Source organism: Chiloscyllium plagiosum, unplaced genomic scaffold, assembly GCF_037043375.1.
Source record: "Chiloscyllium plagiosum isolate Xiang-an unplaced genomic scaffold, Cpla_swu_hap1 HiC_scaffold_32, whole genome shotgun sequence".
Classification (NCBI taxonomy): domain Eukaryota; kingdom Metazoa; phylum Chordata; class Chondrichthyes; order Orectolobiformes; family Hemiscylliidae; genus Chiloscyllium; species Chiloscyllium plagiosum.
In genome coordinates this window covers 561,354-581,049 of record NW_028270170.1, presented here as the reverse complement: position 1 = coordinate 581,049, position 19,696 = coordinate 561,354, and the positions used below count along the sequence as shown (strand labels likewise).

Below are 19,696 nucleotides of genomic sequence, written 5' to 3'. Positions count from 1 at the left end.
ACTCGTTAATGCAGATCACGTTTCCTAAACTGAACGAGTCCCATTTGCCTGTGTTTGGCTCAAGTTAAACAGGTTTTGTCAAGATGTAAAAGAGTAATTGTTATAGGGGACTCTCTTGTCAGGGGCACAAACAGGAGATCCTGCAGCAGTGAGCATGGATCTAGGATAGTATGTTGCTTTCTTGGTGCCAGGGTTAAGGATTTCTCAAAACGTTTGAAGCATATTGTCAAAGGAGAGAGTGAGAAGCAGGAAGTTGTTGTACACATTGGTAGGAATGATAGTTACAGAAAGGGTTAAGGCTTTGCAAAGTGAATGTAGGCTAAGTAGGTTAAAAAAACAGAACATTAAAAGTGGTAATCTCTGGTTTACTTCCAGTGTTAAGTTCTTATAAGGGAAAGAATAAAAGGGTAGGGGAGATAAATCAATGGCCAAAGAGGTGGTGCAATGTGCAGGAATTCAAACTCTTTGATCAATAGGATCCCTTCTGGGACAGAAGAGATTTGTTCAAGAAGGATGGGTTTTACCTGAACTGGAAATGGATTCAAAGTTTGTGCGAAGATTTGTAGCTCGGGTGCTCGTTGTTGTGGTTCTGTTCGCCGAGCTGGAAGTTTTTGTTGCAAACGTTTCGTCCCCTGGCTAGGCGACATCATCAGTGCTTGGGAGCCTCCTGCGAAGCGCTTCTTTGATGTTTCCTCCGGTGTTTTTAGTGGTCTGTCCCTGCCGCTTCCGGTTGTCAGTTTCAGCTGTCCGCTGTAGTGGTTGGTATATTGGGTCCAGGTCGATGTGTTTGTTGATGGAGTTTGTGGATGAATGCCATGCCTCTAGGAATTCCCTGGCTGTTCTCTGTCTGGCTTGCCCTATGATAGTAGTGTTGTCCCAGTCGAATTCATGGAAATGGATCTATATCCTGGCGGGAGATTTGCAATTCTATTTCAGGAGCTTGTACACTTTTTGATGGGGGTAACTTCCTAAGTAACAGTGAAAATATAAAGAAAGATGAGGATGTTTCTGAATCAGAAGAGAACAAGTTAATTAGAAAAGACCAACAAGAGCAAGTCAGAATGAAGTAACTGAAGAATTAAACTGCACATCTTTCAATACAAGAGGATCTTACACGTAAGGTTGATGGACTCAGTGCATGACTGGGAGTCATAGCTATTACAGAAACTTGGCTGAAGGAAGGACAGGACTGGCAACTCAATGTTTGGGTTTTTGATGTTATACTAAGGATAGAAGAGAGGGAATGACATTTTTTGAATAAGGTAAACATTACTACTAGATATTTCTGAGTGATCATTTCGTGAAACTATATGGATTGAAGTTAGAAATAAGAAGGGGTTGATCACCTTGATGGAATTGTACTAAAGGCCCCCCAATATTCAGAGGGACATTGAGAAGCAAACATGTAGAGAGATTCATATTTATATAAGAATAATAGGATTGTAAGAATAATAAAATTGACTGGCTTGTTAAAGGTATTTAAGAACATTTTCTTTATCAATATTTAAATGTTTCTATTAGAGAAGGAGCAAAACTTGACCTTCTCTTGGGAAATAAGACAGGGCAAGTGACTGAAGTATTAGTAGGGAAACACTTTCTGCCCAGGGATCATAATATTATTGTTTTTAAAATATTTATGTAAAATGATAATCCTTCGATAAAAGTTAAAGTTCTCAATTGGAATAAGGCAAAGTTTAAGGGTGTGAAATAACTTTCAAAAGTTGATTGGAGTAGACTGTTCACAAGTAAAGGGATGACTGACAAGTGGGGGGCTTTCAAAAGTGTGATAACGAGAGTTGAGCCATTATGTTCCTGTTAGAGTGAAAGGTTGGTGAGATTAGGGAACAATGGATGAATAAAGATGAATCAAAGTGCAAGAGGATCACGTATTAGATATAGACAGCTGGAATCAGTCTCTTGAAGATTATTAAGATTGTAGGGGCATTGTACAGAAGGAAATCAGGAAGGCAAAGAAGGGATATGAGATAGCTTTGACTGATAAGGTTAAAGATAATCCAAAAAGATGCCACAGATAGATTAAGAGCAAGAGAGCAACCAGAGAGAGAGAATAAGATCCCTTAAGGATCAACAATGTTGTCTTTGTGTTGAACCTTAGAAGAGGGGAGCGATATTAAATGAATATTTTGTATCAGTTTTTACTGTTGAGAAAGAAATGGAGGCTAGAGAAATAAATATTGATGTTTTGATCATGGTTCACATTACAGAGGTAGTGCTGGAGGTATTAGAAAATATAAAGGTGGATTAATCTCAGGGATCTGATCAAGTATATGCCAGGTTGTTGTGGGAAGTTAGGGAGGAAATTGCAGAGCCTCTTGCAGAAATATTTGTATCATCAACAAACGCAGGTGAGGTCCCAGAGGACTGGAGGGTGGCTAATATTGTCCCATTGTTTAAGAGAGGCTGTAAGGAGAAGCCTGGAAGCTATAGACCTGAGAGTCTGACATCAGCGGTGGGTACATTGTTGGAGGTGATTCTGAAAGATGGGATTTCCGTGCGTTTGAAGAGGCAAGGAACGATTACGGACAGTCAGCATGGTTTTGTGTGAGGAAAGTGTCTCAGAGACTTAATTGAGTTTTTCAATGAAGTAACCAAAATGATTATTGAAGGCACATTGGTAGACATTGTTCACTTGGACTTCAGTAAAGCCTTTGACAAGATTCCGCATGGTAAACTATTAGTAAAGTTAGATCTCATAGGATTCGGTGAGCTTGCCAATTGGATACAAAATTGTCTTTATGATAGGATACAGAGGAGGGGTGGTGGAGAGTTGTTTCTTAGACTGGAGGCCTGTAACCAGCAGTGTTACACAGGGATTGTTACTGGGCCCATTTTTGTTGTCATTTATATAAATTATTTAGATGAGAATATAGAACGCATGGTTAGTACGTTTGCAGATGACACCAAAATCATTGGTATAGTGGACAAGTGAGGAACGTTATCAAGATGGCAGAGATCTTGATCAATTGGGTCAATGGGTGGAGGAGTGGCAGATGGAGTTTAATTTGGATAAATGTGAGTTATTGTATTTTGGTAATACAAATAAGGACAGGACTTATACAATTAATGGTAGGGCCCTGGTTAGTGTAGAACAGAGAGACCTAGAGGTCAGGTACATAATTTGTTGAAATTTGTGTCACAGGTAGCCAGGTTGGTTAAGAAGGCATTTACCACACTTACCTTTATTGCTCAGATCTTCGAGTATAAAAGTTGGGATGTCATGATGAAGTTCTATAGGATTTTGGTGAGGTCTCTTCTGGAGTAAATTGGTCAACCTGTTGCAAGAAGGATATTATTAAACTGGAGAGGGTTCAGAAACGATTTACCAGGCAATGGAGGGTTTGAGTTATAAGCAGAGGCAGGATAGGCTTGGAGGTTGTTCACTGGAGAGTAGGAGGTGGAGTGCTGACCTTATTGAGGTTTATAAAGTCATGAAGGGCATAGATAAGGTGAATGAAGAGTCTTTTCCCTAGGGTAGGGAAGTTCAAAACTAGAGGGCATATTTTTAAATGAGAGGAGAAAAATTTAAAAAGAACAAGGTGCAGTTTTTATACAGGGAGTGGTTTGTGAGTGGGATGAATTGCCAGAGAAAACAGTGGATGAGAAACTGTTGCAATGTTTAAAAGACATTTGAGTATGTTCATGAATTGGAGGGAGATGGGCCAAGTGCAGGCAGGTGGGACGAGTTTAGTTTGGGAACGTGGTTGGCATGGACTGTTAGGACCGAAGGGTCTGTTTTCATGCTGTATGACTATAACTTGCCCACCACTCATCAATGTATAGTTCCCCGGCTTTTCCTTGCAGCCTTTCTTAAATAATAGCACAACATTAGCCATTCTCTGGTCTTCCGTCACCTCAATTTTGGCTGTTAATGATAAAAATATCTCTTTTAGGGACCTCACAATTTCTTCCCTTTCTTTGCACAATGTCCTGGTATATACTTGATCATGTCTAGGGGATTTGTCAATCTTTGAGTTTTAAGACTGCCAGCACCACTTCTGTAATGGGGACTCTTTTCAAGACATCACTATTTATTTTGCCAAGTTCCCTAGCTTCCATGTTTCTCCACAGTAAATACTGATGTGAAATATTAGTTTATGATCTCATTCATCTCCTGTGGTTCCACACATCGATGATCTCATTGATCTTTAAGGGGTCCTATTTCCTCCCTACTTACTCTTTTGCCCCCAATATACTTGCAGAATCTCTTTGGATTCTCCCTATCTGCCAAAGCTATCACATGTACACATTTTGCTGATTTCCCTCTTAAGTGAACCCCTACACCCCGTATAATCCTCAAGGGACTCACTTGATCCCAGCTATGTATACCTGACATTTGCCTCCACTTTATTGTTTGGAGCCTCAATATCTCTAGTCATTCCATGTTCCCTACTGCTGTTAGCCTTGACCTTCACACTAACAGAGACATGTTAGCCCTGTACTCTCATTATCTCACTTTTGAAAGCCTCCCACTTGCCAGAGTCCTTTTATCTGTGAACAGCCTCCCCCAGTCAACTTTTCAAAGATCCTGTCTAATACCAACAAAATTGGCTTTTCCTCAATTTATAACTTTAGTTTGTGGACTGCAACTATCTTTTGGTGCTCCTCCACTAACACCTCAGCCATTGCCATGTCTTATTTCCCAAGACGAAGTCGAATTTTGCCCTTTCATTAGAAAGGGTATCTATATATTAATTGAAAAGCATGAATGCATTTAATGAATTTCTCCCCATGATTCTCCCTTAACACTATGACAATCCCAGTCTATGTTTGAAAAGTTAAAATCCACTGCTATTACAACCCTATTATTCTTACAGCTGTGCTCTTCCTACATATTTGCTTCTTGATTTCCCTCTGATTATTTGGGGGCCTTTAGTACAATCCCATCAAAGTCATCACCCTTGTATCAGTTCTACCCATCTAGTATGAAACTTTAGATAAAATAGCACAATGAGAGGGAAGTGACTTCCTTGAGGGTGGATAAATCATCAGAGCCGAATGAATTCTTGTATCCAAGGCTGTTCATGGAATCCAGAGAAGAAATAGCAGAGGCTCTGAGGATGATTTTTCTTTCCTCACTAGATACAGATGAGGTACCAGAGGATTGAAAATCCGCAAACCATTATTCAAAAATTTATAGAGCAGTCAGTCTGACCACTGAAATGGGTAAATGACTGGAATCAATACTGAAGGGTAAGATTAGCTGTTACTTGGAAAGGCACAGATTAATCGGGGATAGTCAATATGGTTTTGTCAAGGGAAGGTCATATTTATTTACTTAATTTTTTTGAGGAAATAATAAGAACGATTGATGAGAATAGTGCAGTGGAGCTTGTCAATATGGATTGTAGTAAAGTATTTGATGAGGTCCCTTGGCAGACTGGTTAGAAAAGTTAAAGCCCATACAATATACGTAAATGTGATGAGTTGGATCCAAAATTGGCTTATTGATAGGAAACAAAGGGTTATTAGATTAGATTACATTACATTACAGTGTGGAAACAGGCCCTTCGGCCCAACAAGTCCACACCGACCCGCCGAAGCGAAACCCACCCATACCCCTGCATTTGCCCCTTATTACCTAACACTACGGGCAATTTAGCACGGCCAATTCACCTGACCCTGCACATCTTTGGACTGTGGGAGGAAACCGGAGCACCCAGAGGAAACCCACGCAGACACGGGGAGAATGTGCAAACTCCACATAGTCAGTCGCCTGAGGCGGGAATTGAACCCGGGTCTCAGGCGCTGTGAGGCAACAGTGCTAACCACTGTGCCACCGTGCAGCCCACCAAATGGTCGACTGCTATTTTTTTAAATGGAAAGCAGTTTCCAGTGGTGTTTCATAGGGCTCAGCTTTGGGTCCTTTGCTGTTTGTTTTATATGTTAATAATTTAGACATAAATATCAGAGGCATGATTGGGAAATTTGCAGAATATACAAAAGTTAGTGTGTAACTTATTGTGAACAAGATAGCTGTCAATGGCAGGATAATATCAGTGACAAAAACAGAAATTGCTGAAAAAGCTCAGCAGGTCTAGCAGCACTGATTAGATTAGATTACCTACAGTGTGGAATCAGGCCCTTCAGCCCAACAAGTCCACACCGACCCTCCGAAGATTAACCCACCCCCCTCTGACTAATGCACCTAACACTATGGATAATTTAGCATGGCCAATTCACCTGACCTGAACATCTTTGGATTGTGGGAGGAAACTAGAGCACCTGGAGGAAACCCATGCAGACACAGGGAGAATGTGCAAACACCACACGGACAGTTGCCCAAGGTTGGAATCGAACCTGGGACCCTGGTGCCATAAGGCAGCAGTGCTAACCACTGAGCCACTGTGCCACCCACTGGTGAAAGGAAATCAGACTTTACGTTTTGGGTCTGGTGAACCTTCCTCAGAATTGATATTAGTGGTTTGATCAAGTGGGTGAAAAACCAGCAAATAGAATTCAATCCAGAGAAATAGGGGTTATGCATTTGAGCAGGGCAAACAAACCAAAAGAATATCTAATAAAAGGAGGCTGTTGAGAGGGTAGAGGAAGTGAGACACCGGAGATCCCTGAAGGTGGCGGGACAGGTACACAAGGTGATAAAGAATAAGGATAATTGCCTTCATTCTTGAAAACAGGAGCAGGGATGTAATGTGAGAACTGTACCAGACACTGGTTGAGCCACAGCTGGATTTTTGTGTACAGTTCTGGCCACCCATTTACAGGAAGGATATAATAAAGAGAATCCAGAGGTGATTTACAAGAATGTTTTGCTTTTATTTATAAGAATGTCGCCACGACTTGAAAATTGCAAGTATGAGGAAAACATGGATAGGCTAGCATTGTTTTCCTTAGAAGGCTGAGGAGTGACTTAATTGAGATGGTCAAAACAATGAGGGGATCGAATATTGTAGACAGAGAAGACCAGTTTGTTCTTGTGAGGCGGTCATTTAGCAGAAGTGCACAGACTTAAGATGTTGGGTAGAAAGATTAGAGATGACAGGTGCCTTTAATTTGCTGCCTAGTTTGGAGGTTGATGTGAACAACCTCAACTCATTTAAACAAGAACTGTATCTGCATCTAAGGCCCAAGTGAGATTAGAATGAGAGGCTAGTATTTTTTCAGCTGACACAGACATGATGGCTGAATGGCCTCTTTCCTACTGTGTTGTAACTACTCTAAGGTTCTAACAACAGAAAATAGTAGGAATACCCAGCAGACATTTGATCCTGATGTCTGATGCTGATCAGCTATGGGCTAGTGCTGGAAAATGGGACTAGTGTAGATTTAGTGTACCTTTGGCAGTACAGACTAAATGGGCCAAGAACCTTTTCTCATTGTATGATTCAATGATTTCTATTCCCCTACCTTCTCTGTAACACTTCTAACAATTATCAAATTCACTCTTGAAATGATTAACTCTGCCTCCATCCCCCTAAAGGGGGTGCACTTCAAATCTTAACCATTTACTGGATAAACAAAAATGTTTCCTTATTCTTGCTTCTTTAATTAGTCACTTTACACTGATGTCCTCTGGTCCTGAGGAAAAGTTCCTTCTTACGTACTCTGTAGATCTCTGGAACTGTACGAGAATCCTCAATATTGAACTCTAACTTCTCGCTTCCCTGTCCAAAGGTATTGGTACATTTTCCAATTCATTTTTAGATAATACATCACAGAATACCTTTTTCACCCTATTTGTCTGAAATGTACAACTCATTTGCTGATCTCATTTGTCTGAAAATATTATAAAACAGCTCCAATGACTTTAATTCTTGTGGAAACATTGTACATAAGTTTCCAGAAAATGAGAACTCGTTATTAATGTCATAACAGTGCTGCAGAGTCTAGACTATCCCTGACTAATGCCATTGACCTATCGAAGTTTTTCTATATTCTTGGGAGTATGGCCCCAATTTTGAATCCTCTGGTTATTATTATATCTAAGAAATGTGATTTGTTTATGACTAGGTCCATGAGATGGTAACAAAAGGCTATTTTCCTGCATCTGAAGAAACTCTGCTGGCCCTGGCTGCCCTGAGACTGCAGTTTACAATCCGCGATTTCACCACACATGTGCCACTACCTAAACTTCAGGAGTTATTTCCTATGCATATTCTCCAGGCTCGGGTCCAGCAATCTGTAAAGGCTTTACTTTCCACAAATAGTAAGGGTCTGAGTCACTTACTGCCAGGAACTCTGGCGAGCAGCCTGTGGGGCAGCACAACCCAGAAACAGAAACTTGAGGAAGAACAACTGTTAAAAGTACGGCTCAAAGAGGAGGCAGCGACTTTAATGGCCACAATCGTTGAACAATGGAAACAGCTTCCAGGAATGACCCAACTGGAAGCTATGACAACATACCTCAGCATAGTGAGGGAATGGTCTGGATATGGAGCTACACTGTTCGAAGTAGGGGCGTTTATGGTAAGTGCATTGGATAATTTATTTGTCTTTGCATCAGAATTTGTGCAGTTTGTGTGTTTTAAAAAAACATTGTAAATAATATTATGTAGACATCTGTAGCATCCAGCCACTGTCTAAGGTGATCTTCTGTTTCTGAAGCAGACCTCACTTTTTTACTGGTAATTCTGTTCATTATTCTTTGTGACCTATTTGCAGATAAAGCAAAACATAACCTCAAACCCAGAATTTTTGATATATTGCAATTCTGACTTCAGCCAGTATATTCTCTCCCAGTATGACAAGAGGAACTGAGAGAATGAATATCAGGAGAGTTTCAGTCAGGACAGGAGATGAGTGCTTGCAGAAGGTTTGCAATATTACCATCAACTCCTGATCTCACACAAAGCTTCCTTCATCCTCAACCATTGATCTTTTTATTCCAATTAGATCGTGGAGAAGTTCTGACATTATTGTTTGACTTGATTGAATCAGTCTGATCAGATGATCCAGTTTAAAGCCTCTGTTGTTAATCTAAACCTGTCACCACAACTTGCTCCAAGTGACTGCTTCCTGCTTTAAACTGAGTCCCTCAGATTGCAGTCATCTATTGAAACAGATTTCATATTAAATTGTATAAGCAAACAGATGTGGTTAATTGTTCACAGCCATACATATACAAATAATTCATGTTTATGTACTGATTTAAGTGGCTGTATCCCCAGCCCACCTTTAAGACAAAGCTTCCATTTCAAAATTAATTTTAATGCATTTTACAGGGAATACAAAGCTGCTTTGAGCTAAGTTTCTGTATCAGTAGAATGTTCTTTGAACACCTGTAACTATATTTAATGTCTTTACACGTTCAGGCTGAGGATGTCATTAGTACATAATCTATGAAAAAAATCAGAGCGGCCGTAGTTGTAAATCTCATCCTTCTCTCAAAGTAATAAAAGTAATAAAAATTAAGATTCTGATTAATGACCATCTTTCCCATTCTACTGATTTCAATATATTTGTTCAAATTAGTGAAACTTTGTAATTCATGCACTGATGATGCCAATTATTGTAATTACAGTGCAGAAGTACAAAATGAGGCCATTTTGCCTAGAGGTCTGTGCAGGTTTCTTGGTATGTATCTCACCTGGTCCTCCTCTCACTCCCTGTACTCTGACATGCCACCTCCCCACTCTTCTACCCAATTCGATCTCCAGCACACTTCCTGTACCCTCTCACATGCCACCAAATCTAATCCTACACTTGCCCCTCACAATGTATAATGCCCATCCAGTTACTTCCTATACATTTCAATACAGTACATTAACTAATGGTTACATTACTGAATTAGTAATCCAGAGGGCAGGATAAATTCTGCCCTTAAATCTTGGGAGTTTAAATTTAGTTTTGGGAGTTTAAATTTAGTTAAATAAATCATGATCTTTAAAAAAAAAATTTGGTCTCTGTTATGGAAATCATGAAACTTGTAAATTGTTTTAAAACTCATCTGGTTCACGGATGACAATGGGCAAAGAAATCTGCCACCCTTATTGGATATGCTACACATAAACGTGATGAACTCTTAACTGCCGTTTATGAAACCAATTACAGAAGAACCTCGATTATCTGAATATTGGATTATCCGTCAAGATTGCAAGGTTCCGACGCTTGGCTAAACTACTATATGGCATTTGATTATCTGGAATTGGTTAACCGAACGAAATGCTGCCCGCTGTGTCCTTCGGATAATCGAGGTTCTTCTGTACACTCAAGATTGGCTCGCCTGTTCCAACCAATAGGACTTCAGCTAAAAATGCTACTTATTCACTGCCTGTAAATGAATATGACCTAGTTGGTTGTTCATTGCCATTCCCCTGTTGTTTTCTACCTTGTCTAATTCAATTCCCATACTTGTTTTTCGTACCCTTTAGATTAGATTAGATTAGATTACTTACAGTGTGGAAACAGGCCCTTCGGCCCAACAAGTCCACACCGACCCGCCGAAGCGCAACCCACCCATTCCCCTACATTTACCTAACACTACGGGCAATTTAGCATGGCCAATTCACCTGACCTGCACATCTTTGGACTGTGGGAGGAAACCGGAGCACCCGGAGGAAACCCACGCAGACACGGGGAGAATGTGCAAACTCCACACAGTCAGTCGCCTGAGTCGGGAATTGAACCCGGGTCTCTGGCGCTGTGAGGCAGCAGTGCTAACCACTGTGCCACCCACAATAGGATACCCAGTCTAATTCTTCTCCAAGTCACTACCTATGACCTCTTTAAAGGTACCAACTTATTCTAATTTCACTCCTCAATTCCCAAGTCCAAATCATTTCCATAAAACTAAGATTTAATTCAAGTGAAGCCACAGTCATCACACCCTTTCCGTTTGATAACAGTCCTTTTCATCTCAACATTTTGGCTTCTGCTCTTCTTTCTCCTTGTGTCAGTCAAGATCTCATCATTCTATGTGTCTCAGTTGTATGAAACACATTGAAAGATTTATGCAAAATATGTTCTTCATCTACTTTCTTTGTTGCTATTTCAAGAAACTGATGTTAATCATTTGATCAAGGGAAACTGCCTTTTTGAAATCTGTACTAACTAGCCCCAATAAATTCATGTTTCTCCAATTGCTTAGTAATTTTATCCTGTTTTATTGGCCGTCTTTGGTTCACAAGAACTGAAGTCTAACTAGTAAATAATTGCATGGGAAAGCTGGATAATGTATTGCTGGCTGAGTTCATATAAAACCCAGTAGTGCCGATGGGCTTAGTAACTGCTAGTCATGACTTGTACCTGTTGATAGTAATTCTATGCGTAACTCAGCCAAGAAAATCCACCAATGATACGGTCAGTCTGTTGTTAGAATTTAATTGCTAGAAAGATGTAAACAAAAGATATCTAGTTAGTGAGATATCTTGACTTTGATCATTATAATAAAAGTCACCTTAAGACATAGCTGCTTCCATTTTATGACCTCTTTCCAGCAGAGCTAGCCCAAGTCTTCATTCACATACAATTTAATGTTTTGTCATGTCTGAATCTCTCCAAAAAGCTTCTAATGCTACTCTGGGATGTACTGTCCTCTGTTTTGCTGGACTGGAGAAGAAAAAAAAAGCTGTCAGGCTTGTCTAATACCCTCTATAGGTAAATAGCCTACTTCCTGCCCTCTCACTCTCCTCAGCCTATCAGCTGCAGAGGCTCCTATTCATGCTTTAGTTACCTCCTGTTTAAACGATTCCAGTCTTTCTCTAGCCAACTGTCACTTTGTAGTCTCTAAACTTGAGCTCATCAAATTTCTGCTGGCCATATCCTAACTCTGATAAACTCCTATCCGTCTTTCACACCTGTGCTCACTGTTGTAGGTTGGTTACTGGTTGAAACATGTCCTTATTTAAAATTTCTACTTTGATGTTCAAACCTCTCCATGGTCTTCCCACATTTTTAAGAACCAGGTTCCTGTAATTCTAGACTGCTGAACATACATATTTCCTTCAGCCTACCATGGATAACTTTGCCTTAAGCTGTCCAAATCCTACATTCTTGAATTTCCATCATAATTCTCTCCCCCTTCCTCTCCTCCTTTTAAGAACTTTCTGAAAACCTGTCTTTTAGATCAAGAGTTTAGTCATCCTGCTATAGGAAGGATGTTGTGAAACTTCAAAGAATTCAGAAAAGACTTACAAGGATTTATGCCAGGGTTGAAGGGTTTGAGCCAAAGGGAGAGGCTGCATGGGCTGGGGTTCTTTTCCCTGGAGCATCAGAGGCTGAGGGGTGACCTTTCAAAGGTCTATAAAATCATGAGGGGCATGGTTACGTTAAATAGGCAAGGTCTTTACCCCGGGGTGGAGGAAAACTAGAGAGCACTGGTTTAAAGTGAGAGAGGAAAAGTTTAAAAGGCACTTAAGGAGCAACTTTCTCACGCAGAGGATGGTGCGTGTATGGAATGTGTCACCAGAGGAAGTAGCGGAGGGTGGTACAATTACAACATTTAAAAGGCATCTGGCTGGGTACATGAATAGGCAAATGAGACTAGATTTCTGTAAGGTATCTGGATGGCATGGATGAGTTGGACCGAAAGGTCTGTTTCCGTGTGGTAAATCTCTGTCTATCTGCCATAATGTAATCTTTGGAGGTGTGGTATATTATCTGATTACACTCCTTTGAAGTGTACTGTAATGGATCAAGTTGCTATATAACTGTAAAGTGTTGTTAATTATGAATTCATCATTTATAAAATTCAATCATGAAAATATGCCCAGAAAACGGGAGAAAAAGGCAACTGAGTTCATTAAGTATAAGTAAAATTTATGCCTTGCGTCTTAAAAGTAAATATTTATTCATACTAGTAGAACCAGACCAAATGACTGTTTTAAGAGTAGATAAAGTCTGCCGTCTGAATGCATTGCAGAATTCGGCAGTGAGCGTGGCTCAGACGCTGTGGTTGGCAGTAGGAGCAAAGGGTCTTGCTCTCTACAAACAAGGAGATGTGGAGTCTGTGGAGAATTTTGATTATCGGCAGATTTCATCATTTGAAGTGACAGAAAGGAACACCTTCAAAATTACTCTGAGGAAAAAGGACTTGCTATTTGAGTCCTGCAAGGTATGGCAAAGAATACTGTGTTTCTACAGTTGCTGATTCATTCAATCACAAGCTCACATCATTTCCGTTAAACCTCTTCTGTCATCCTGATCATTCCTCCACCTCAACCCTTATCTCCATTCCCGCAAGTCTGACTGATGCTGCCATTCACTGCCAGAGGGGAAAGCAACTAGAGTTTCTCATCCTGAAAGTCACCAGAATCGGGCTTAACCAATATCCTCCATATTTAAATAGCCTACAGCTTGACTCCACATCTGCTGCCAAAATCCTCATTCGTGTTTTGTTATTTCCAAACTAACCAACTTCAGTGTTCATCTGATTGACTTTCACCCTGCAGTTTCAGCAAACTTGAGCTCATCCATATTTCTGGGTAGACTTTATAAACAATTAGGTCCTATTCTTATCTCTTTCAGCATCAATTGCAAGAGGACCCCCAGCTTCCTTTGTAAAAGGAGGATGGGGACTCTCTTGCATTTGATGCTGAAAGATGAGAGTAGGACCTAATGGTGTTCATAAAGCAGCTTGATCACATAAACTCTGATAATCACACGAACACACACATTGTCTCGTCCATCTCTCTACTCCATGTAATGTCCAATAAAGCATGAGGAGCTCATGGATTTCTTCTTCGCTAACAAATATTGAAACATTTATTGGATAGATGGTGGCCATTTGGCTCATTGAGTCCATCACTGCATATCAATCTTGGTCAGTCCCATTCCTCCAGTCTATCCCTGTAGGTTTATTTCCTTCAAGTGTCAATTATGTTTGAAATCATTATTCTCATTTTCACCACCATTGTGGGCAATGAATTCCAAATTATTACCACTCACTGCACAAAAATACTATTCCTCATTCCCCTGCATCTCTCACTCAAAACCTGAAATTGAGAGTCCCCTCACCCTTTTACTATCTCAATGTAACACTTGTTCTGCATCTACTTGTTGTCTTTGTGTAAACTGTGATCAAATCTCCCTCAATCTCCTTCGCGCCAAGGCAAACAAAACCCAATTTTTCCAACCTAAACCTCATCCCTGGAATCATTCTGGTTTATCTCCTCTGCAACCTCGAGAACCTTTACATTTTTCCTAAAGTGTGGTGACCACAACTGGACATAAAGCTCTATTGCAGCATAGTTAGAGCTTTATAAAAGGTTCAGTATTGCTTCCTTATTTTGGTACTGAATATCTCTATTTATGAAGCCCAAGATCAGTCATAACTATGCAACTGAGGTCCCTCTAATCTTGCACTATGATTAGGATTGTGCCATTAAGTCTTTTGGTTCTCCCTATCACTTCTGCCTAAATGTATAACTTCAAATGTCTCTGAATTTAATTCAGTCTGCCACATGCCTGTCCATTTTGCTGACCTATCAGTGTCTTCACTAGAAAGTGGGACGAGTGTAGATTTAGAGCAGTTTCTGTCTGTGCAGACCCAATGGGCTGAAAAGCATTTTCTGTACTTATGATTCAAAATATTTAATTAGTTTGCTATCTTTGTTCAACATTATAATTGATCTATATTTGTCTTCAGTAATATTTTTTACTTCACCTCTAGAAGCTTTCATAACATGTTTGTGTGTTTTGCACAAGTTTATTCTTGTAATCTACCTTCCTCCTTAGTTTTAAAATGGTGATGGAAAAAGATAGATCAGATCTAAAAGTTGAAGTTCTAAATTCGAGAAAGGCAAATTTTGCCGGTTTTAAGCAAGAACTTTTAAAAGCTGATTGGGGGCAAATGTTTGCAGGTAAAGGGATGGCTGGAAAATGGGTAGCTTTCAGAAATGAGATCAGGAGAGTGCAGAGAAAGTATATTCCTGTTAGGGTGAAAGGAAAGGCTGGTAGGTATAGGGAATGCTGGATGACTAAAGAAATTGAGGGTTTGGTTAAGAAAAAGAAGGAAGCATGTGTTTAGGTGTAGATAGAATATATTAAGTGAATCCTTAAGAGTATAAAGGCAGTAGGAGTATACTTAAAAGGAAATCAGGAGGACAAAAAGAGGACATGAGATAGCTTTGGCAAATAGAGTTAGGGAGAATCCAAAGGATTTTTACAAACACATTAAGGACAAAAGGGTAACTAGGGAGCAAATAAACGCCCTCAAAGATCAGCAAGGTGGCCTTTGTGTGGAGCCGCAGGAGATGGCGGAGAAACTAAATGAGTATTTTGCATCAGTGTTTACTGTGGAAAAGGACATGGAAGATATAGAATGTATGGAAATAGATGGTGGCTTCTTGAAAAATGTCCATATTTCAGAGGAGGAAGTGCTGGATGTCTTGAAACTGGTAAAGGTGGATAAATCCCCAGGACCTGATTAGGTGTACCCTAGAACTCTGTGGGAAGCTAGAGAAATGATTGCTGGGCCTCTTGCTGAGATATTTGTATCATCGATAGTCACAGGTGAGGTGCAGGAAGACTGGAGGTTGGCTAATGTGATGCCACTATTTAAGAAGACTGGTAAGGACAAGCCAGGGAACTATAGACTAGTCAGCCTGACATCGGTGGTGGGCAAGTTGTTGGAGGGAATCCTGAGGGACAGGATGTACATGTATTTGGAAAGACAAGGATAGATTAGGGATAGTCAACATGGCTTTGTGTGTGGGAAATCATGTCTCACAAACCTGATTGAGTTTTTGAAGAAGTAACAAAGAGGATTGATGAGGGCAGAGCGGTAAATGTGATCTGTATGGACTTCAGTAAGGTGTTCGACAAGGTTCACCATGGGAGACTGGTTATCAAGGTTAGATCTCACAGGAAATACAGGGAGAACTAGCCATTTGGATACAGAACTGACTCAAAGGTAGAAGACAGAAGATGGTGGTGGAGGGTTGTTTTTCAGACTGGAGACCTGTGACCAGTGGAGTGCCACAGGAATTGGTGCTGAGTCCTCTACTTTTTGACATTTACATAAATGATTTGGATGTGAACATAAGAGGTACAGTTAGTAAGTTTGCAGGTGACACCAAAATTGGAGGTGTAGTGGACAGCGAAGAGGGTTACCTCGGATTACAACAGGATCTTGATCAGATGGGCCAATGGGCTGAGGAGATGGTGTTTAATTTAGATAAACGGGAAGTGCTGCATTTTGGGAAAGCAAATCTTAGCAGGACTTATATACTTAATGGTAAGGTTGTAGAGAGTATTGGTGAACAAAGAGACCTTGGAGTGCAGGTTCAAAACTCGTTGAAAGTGGAGTCAAAGGTAGATAGGATAGTGAAGAAGGTGTTTGGTATGCTTTCCTTTATTGGTCAGAGTATTGAGTACAGGAGTTGGGAGGTCATGTTGCGTCTGTACAGGACATTGGTTAGGCCACTGTTGGAATATTGTGTGCAGTTCTGGTCTCCTTCTTATCAGAAGGATGTTGTGAAACATGAAAGGGTTCAGAAAAGATTTACAAGGATGTTGCCAGGTTTGGAGGATTTGAGCAAGAGGGAGAGGTTGAATAGGCTAGAGCTGTTTTCCCTGGAGTGTCGGAGGCTGAGGGGTGACCTTATAGAGGTTTATAAAATTATGAGGGGCATGGATAGGGTAAATAGACAAGGTCTTTTACCTGAGGTGGGGGAGTCCAGAACTAGAGGGAATAGGTTTAGAGTGAGAGGGGAAAGATATAAAAGAGACCTAAGGGTCAACGTTTTCATGCAGAGGGTGGTGTGTGTGTGGAATGGATTGCCAGAGGAAGTGGTGGAGGCTAGTACAATTGCAACATTTAAGAGGCCTCGGGCTTGGACTAAAGGGTCTGATTCCGTGCTATATATCTCTGTGCTGAAATCTGAACTGTTCCTAATTCTTGGATCTACTCGGTTTATGACCAATTTGCATGCTCCTTCCTTCGATCTGATACCATCCCTAATTTCCCTTATTAGAAATGATTATAGTCAGGCCATCTTTCCCATTGCTTTGAACTTCCCACAATCAATGCCCATGTGTAAATAACTCCTGAATAATTTCATAGAGTATAATCTGACTGAGCAATTCCCATGGACCCTTTATGATGAGGCAAGCTGCTAAAGTCATATACAAACATACTTTAAAAAAATGATTTAGTTAGAATATTGTATGTAAAATGTGTCATCTAATACTTGGACAAGCACAGAAATACAAAGGTGATTCTCTGGGTTGTATTCATGAGTTGTATCACACATTCAAAAATACAAAACTATGTCCCAGACCATTAAGCACATTTTGTGTTACCTGGAAACTCCATCTTGAATTGATAAACACTTACTACTCCCAGCTCCCTCCTTGCTTCAGTCAACATAATGATTGTACACAGGACGATAATTAAATCTGAATTCCCTTTTCACCTATCTTCTTCTAAATTTTGATTAGATTCTCTCTCACACATACACATGCACATGACTCCACTCCACAATATACCATTAGACAGTCTCTCTTAGTGAGTTACAACATGGCTGGCTGATGTGAAGAAATGGTTTCTGATTGCTTTTCTGATTTTTTTAAAACTCTTAGGCACAAGAGATTGTCCAGCTGATTACAATTTACAACGCCAATCACTTCAAAACCTCGACTCGATCTGGTGATCATCGAAGTAGACCAATCATAACAGGTAGCCTGTCCAACAGTCACCATTGTAACCTGCACAGTGATTCCAGCACAGAAGAAGCTTGAACCCTGTTGGGCATCTAACATAGCAGAGCACAGTGGGAGAAATACTGGTGAAACATTTCACTTTCCTCATTACTACAGCATTATTAGGCCTTAGCACACCATACATAGATAGTATGCCTCATTTTAACTTAGTCTTTCATTCTTGCCAACGATCTCTGTACAAGTTCTTGCAGCAAGAAGTTGGTCCCTTTTTACCAACTTTTGGTTGGTTCAACTTCACTTAAAAGATTTAACACATTATAAGCCACCTGAGTAACAAAAGTTTCTCTTAGTCAGAAAATTGAGGTGTCAGAATCAAAGGTCTTGGCTTATTGAACTATCCTGAAGGCAGCAAGTGGAGTGAAAGAATCCTGTGCTGTTCTCAGACAAAGGCCTTAAAGTCTGGGGCTGCGGAAGAGCAAAACAGTTCATGCCTCTTTTATTTATATAAAAATGTGAAGTATTCCAGTGAAATCTTCCCCGGTACATAATTGTTAAATTAACAAGCTACCTGGGATATCAACAGGAGCTGTAATTGCTGCAAAGAATCCCAATTCCAATTCCTCCTCATATAAATAAAGTGGACAACAATTGCTTTGGCACTGATAGTGTACCGGGTGATGGAAGAGCAAGAGGAACCAAGCCGGGATTAGAATACTTAAATCTCAGACAGTGTTTATGATTCATCACGGATACTACATGAGGTGAAATTGTCACTGTCTTGATTAATATTAATCTGTACCTAGAAATCATGAAACATTGAAAATTAATTGTCTTTCTGCTTTTAAAACACTATCCACCCTAACTTGAGAATCATAACTCCATGAACTTACTGCTTTCCTTTTAAAAAGATTGCAACTCTATTATATAAACCCAAAGAGCTCAAGGACTGCTGATAACAAAAGAAAACACAAATGTGCTGGAAATACTCAGCAGTCAGGCAGGATCATGAAAGATCATTGACCTGAAATGTCAACTTTGTTTCTCTCTACAGATGTTGCTTGATCTACTGAGCATTTGTTTTTATCTCAAATTTCCAGCATCCATAGTATGCTGCTGTTCTGTTGGTAGAATATGAAGTAACCAGTCTGGAAACATTTGGTTACTGTGCATTTTTACTGCTCAATATAGACAGAGTTTAAGCAGTATACGGGGAACTATGTACCAAATTCTGAAGAATCAGGAGGTAATTTATTATATCAATTTGTATACTTCTGAAGCTACAAAGAAACAGCATCAACTACAATTATCAAACTCAATTGTTTAAAGCTGCTGGCAGCTTTAGTTTTACACAGGGACTTCCATATTGAATCTTAAACTCACTATGCAATGAAAATAATTTTTTTATTTAACGGTATACTGCATGTTCCCTCTTTATTGAAATGTACATTTACTGCACTATGCTGTACAGATGAATTTGTGCAATATGTAAAAACTATCAAAATTAAAACAACTTATTTTAGTACTAGAAAATGGGCTGCATTAGATTTACTGGTTTATTTACTAATATACAGTTATTTTAAATCTCTAAGCTATACTCCAAAACAGAAAACAATAGGCCTGTTAGCCTAACATATGCCACAGGAAAAATGAAGAATTTGTCAGTGGAAGCCTGAGTGCATTAAGATTTCCTTGCAAAAGATCAAAGGATCAATGGGTAAAGGTGGGAACAAAGTGGAAACTACATTACATCTTTGGACCAAAGATATAAAGAAGTACTGAATTCAAGGGCAAGTGAGAAGTATTGCCTTCGCCAACAAGGAGTCAGAATAAAACAAAAGTTAATAGGAGGGGCTCTCATAGGCGGTTAAAGTCATACCTGGATAAAAGGGAAGATGGTTGTAATTTATTGGAGGTCAATCATTACTACCACAGGATGTAGCTGCAGGGGTTCCTCAGTAACATTATAAGACCATGACTTGGAGATGCCGGTGTTGGACTGGGGTGGACAAAGTTAAAGGTCACAACACCAGGTTATAGTCCAACATGTGTCTTGTAAGCTGTGCTTCCAAATAAATAACTCAGGTTATGCCACAAGGATTAATGCTGGGTCCACTGC

General features: G+C 40.0%; 1 protein-coding gene across 8 annotated transcripts in view; it reads left to right on the top strand.

Moving 5' to 3' along the window:
* plekhh3 (pleckstrin homology, MyTH4 and FERM domain containing H3) overlaps nucleotides 1–19,100 on the top strand; it is an 82,035-nt gene extending 62,935 nt beyond the window's left edge. For 6 of the 8 annotated variants that reach the window (XM_087977684.1, XM_087977680.1, XM_087977683.1 and 3 more), the window contains 3 exons: nucleotides 7,990–8,445; nucleotides 12,839–13,030; nucleotides 17,500–19,100. In XM_087977684.1, the coding sequence (XP_087833810.1) occupies nucleotides 7,990–8,445; nucleotides 12,839–13,030; nucleotides 17,500–17,658 (807 nt within the window). In that variant the 3' untranslated portion in view covers nucleotides 17,659–19,100. Of the gene's footprint in view, nucleotides 1–7,989; nucleotides 8,446–9,499; nucleotides 9,553–12,838; nucleotides 13,031–17,499 lie in introns of those variants that run through there. The other 2 variants (XM_087977686.1, XM_087977682.1) reach the window with 2 other exon arrangements.
* Nucleotides 19,101–19,696: the final 596 nt, after the last annotated feature.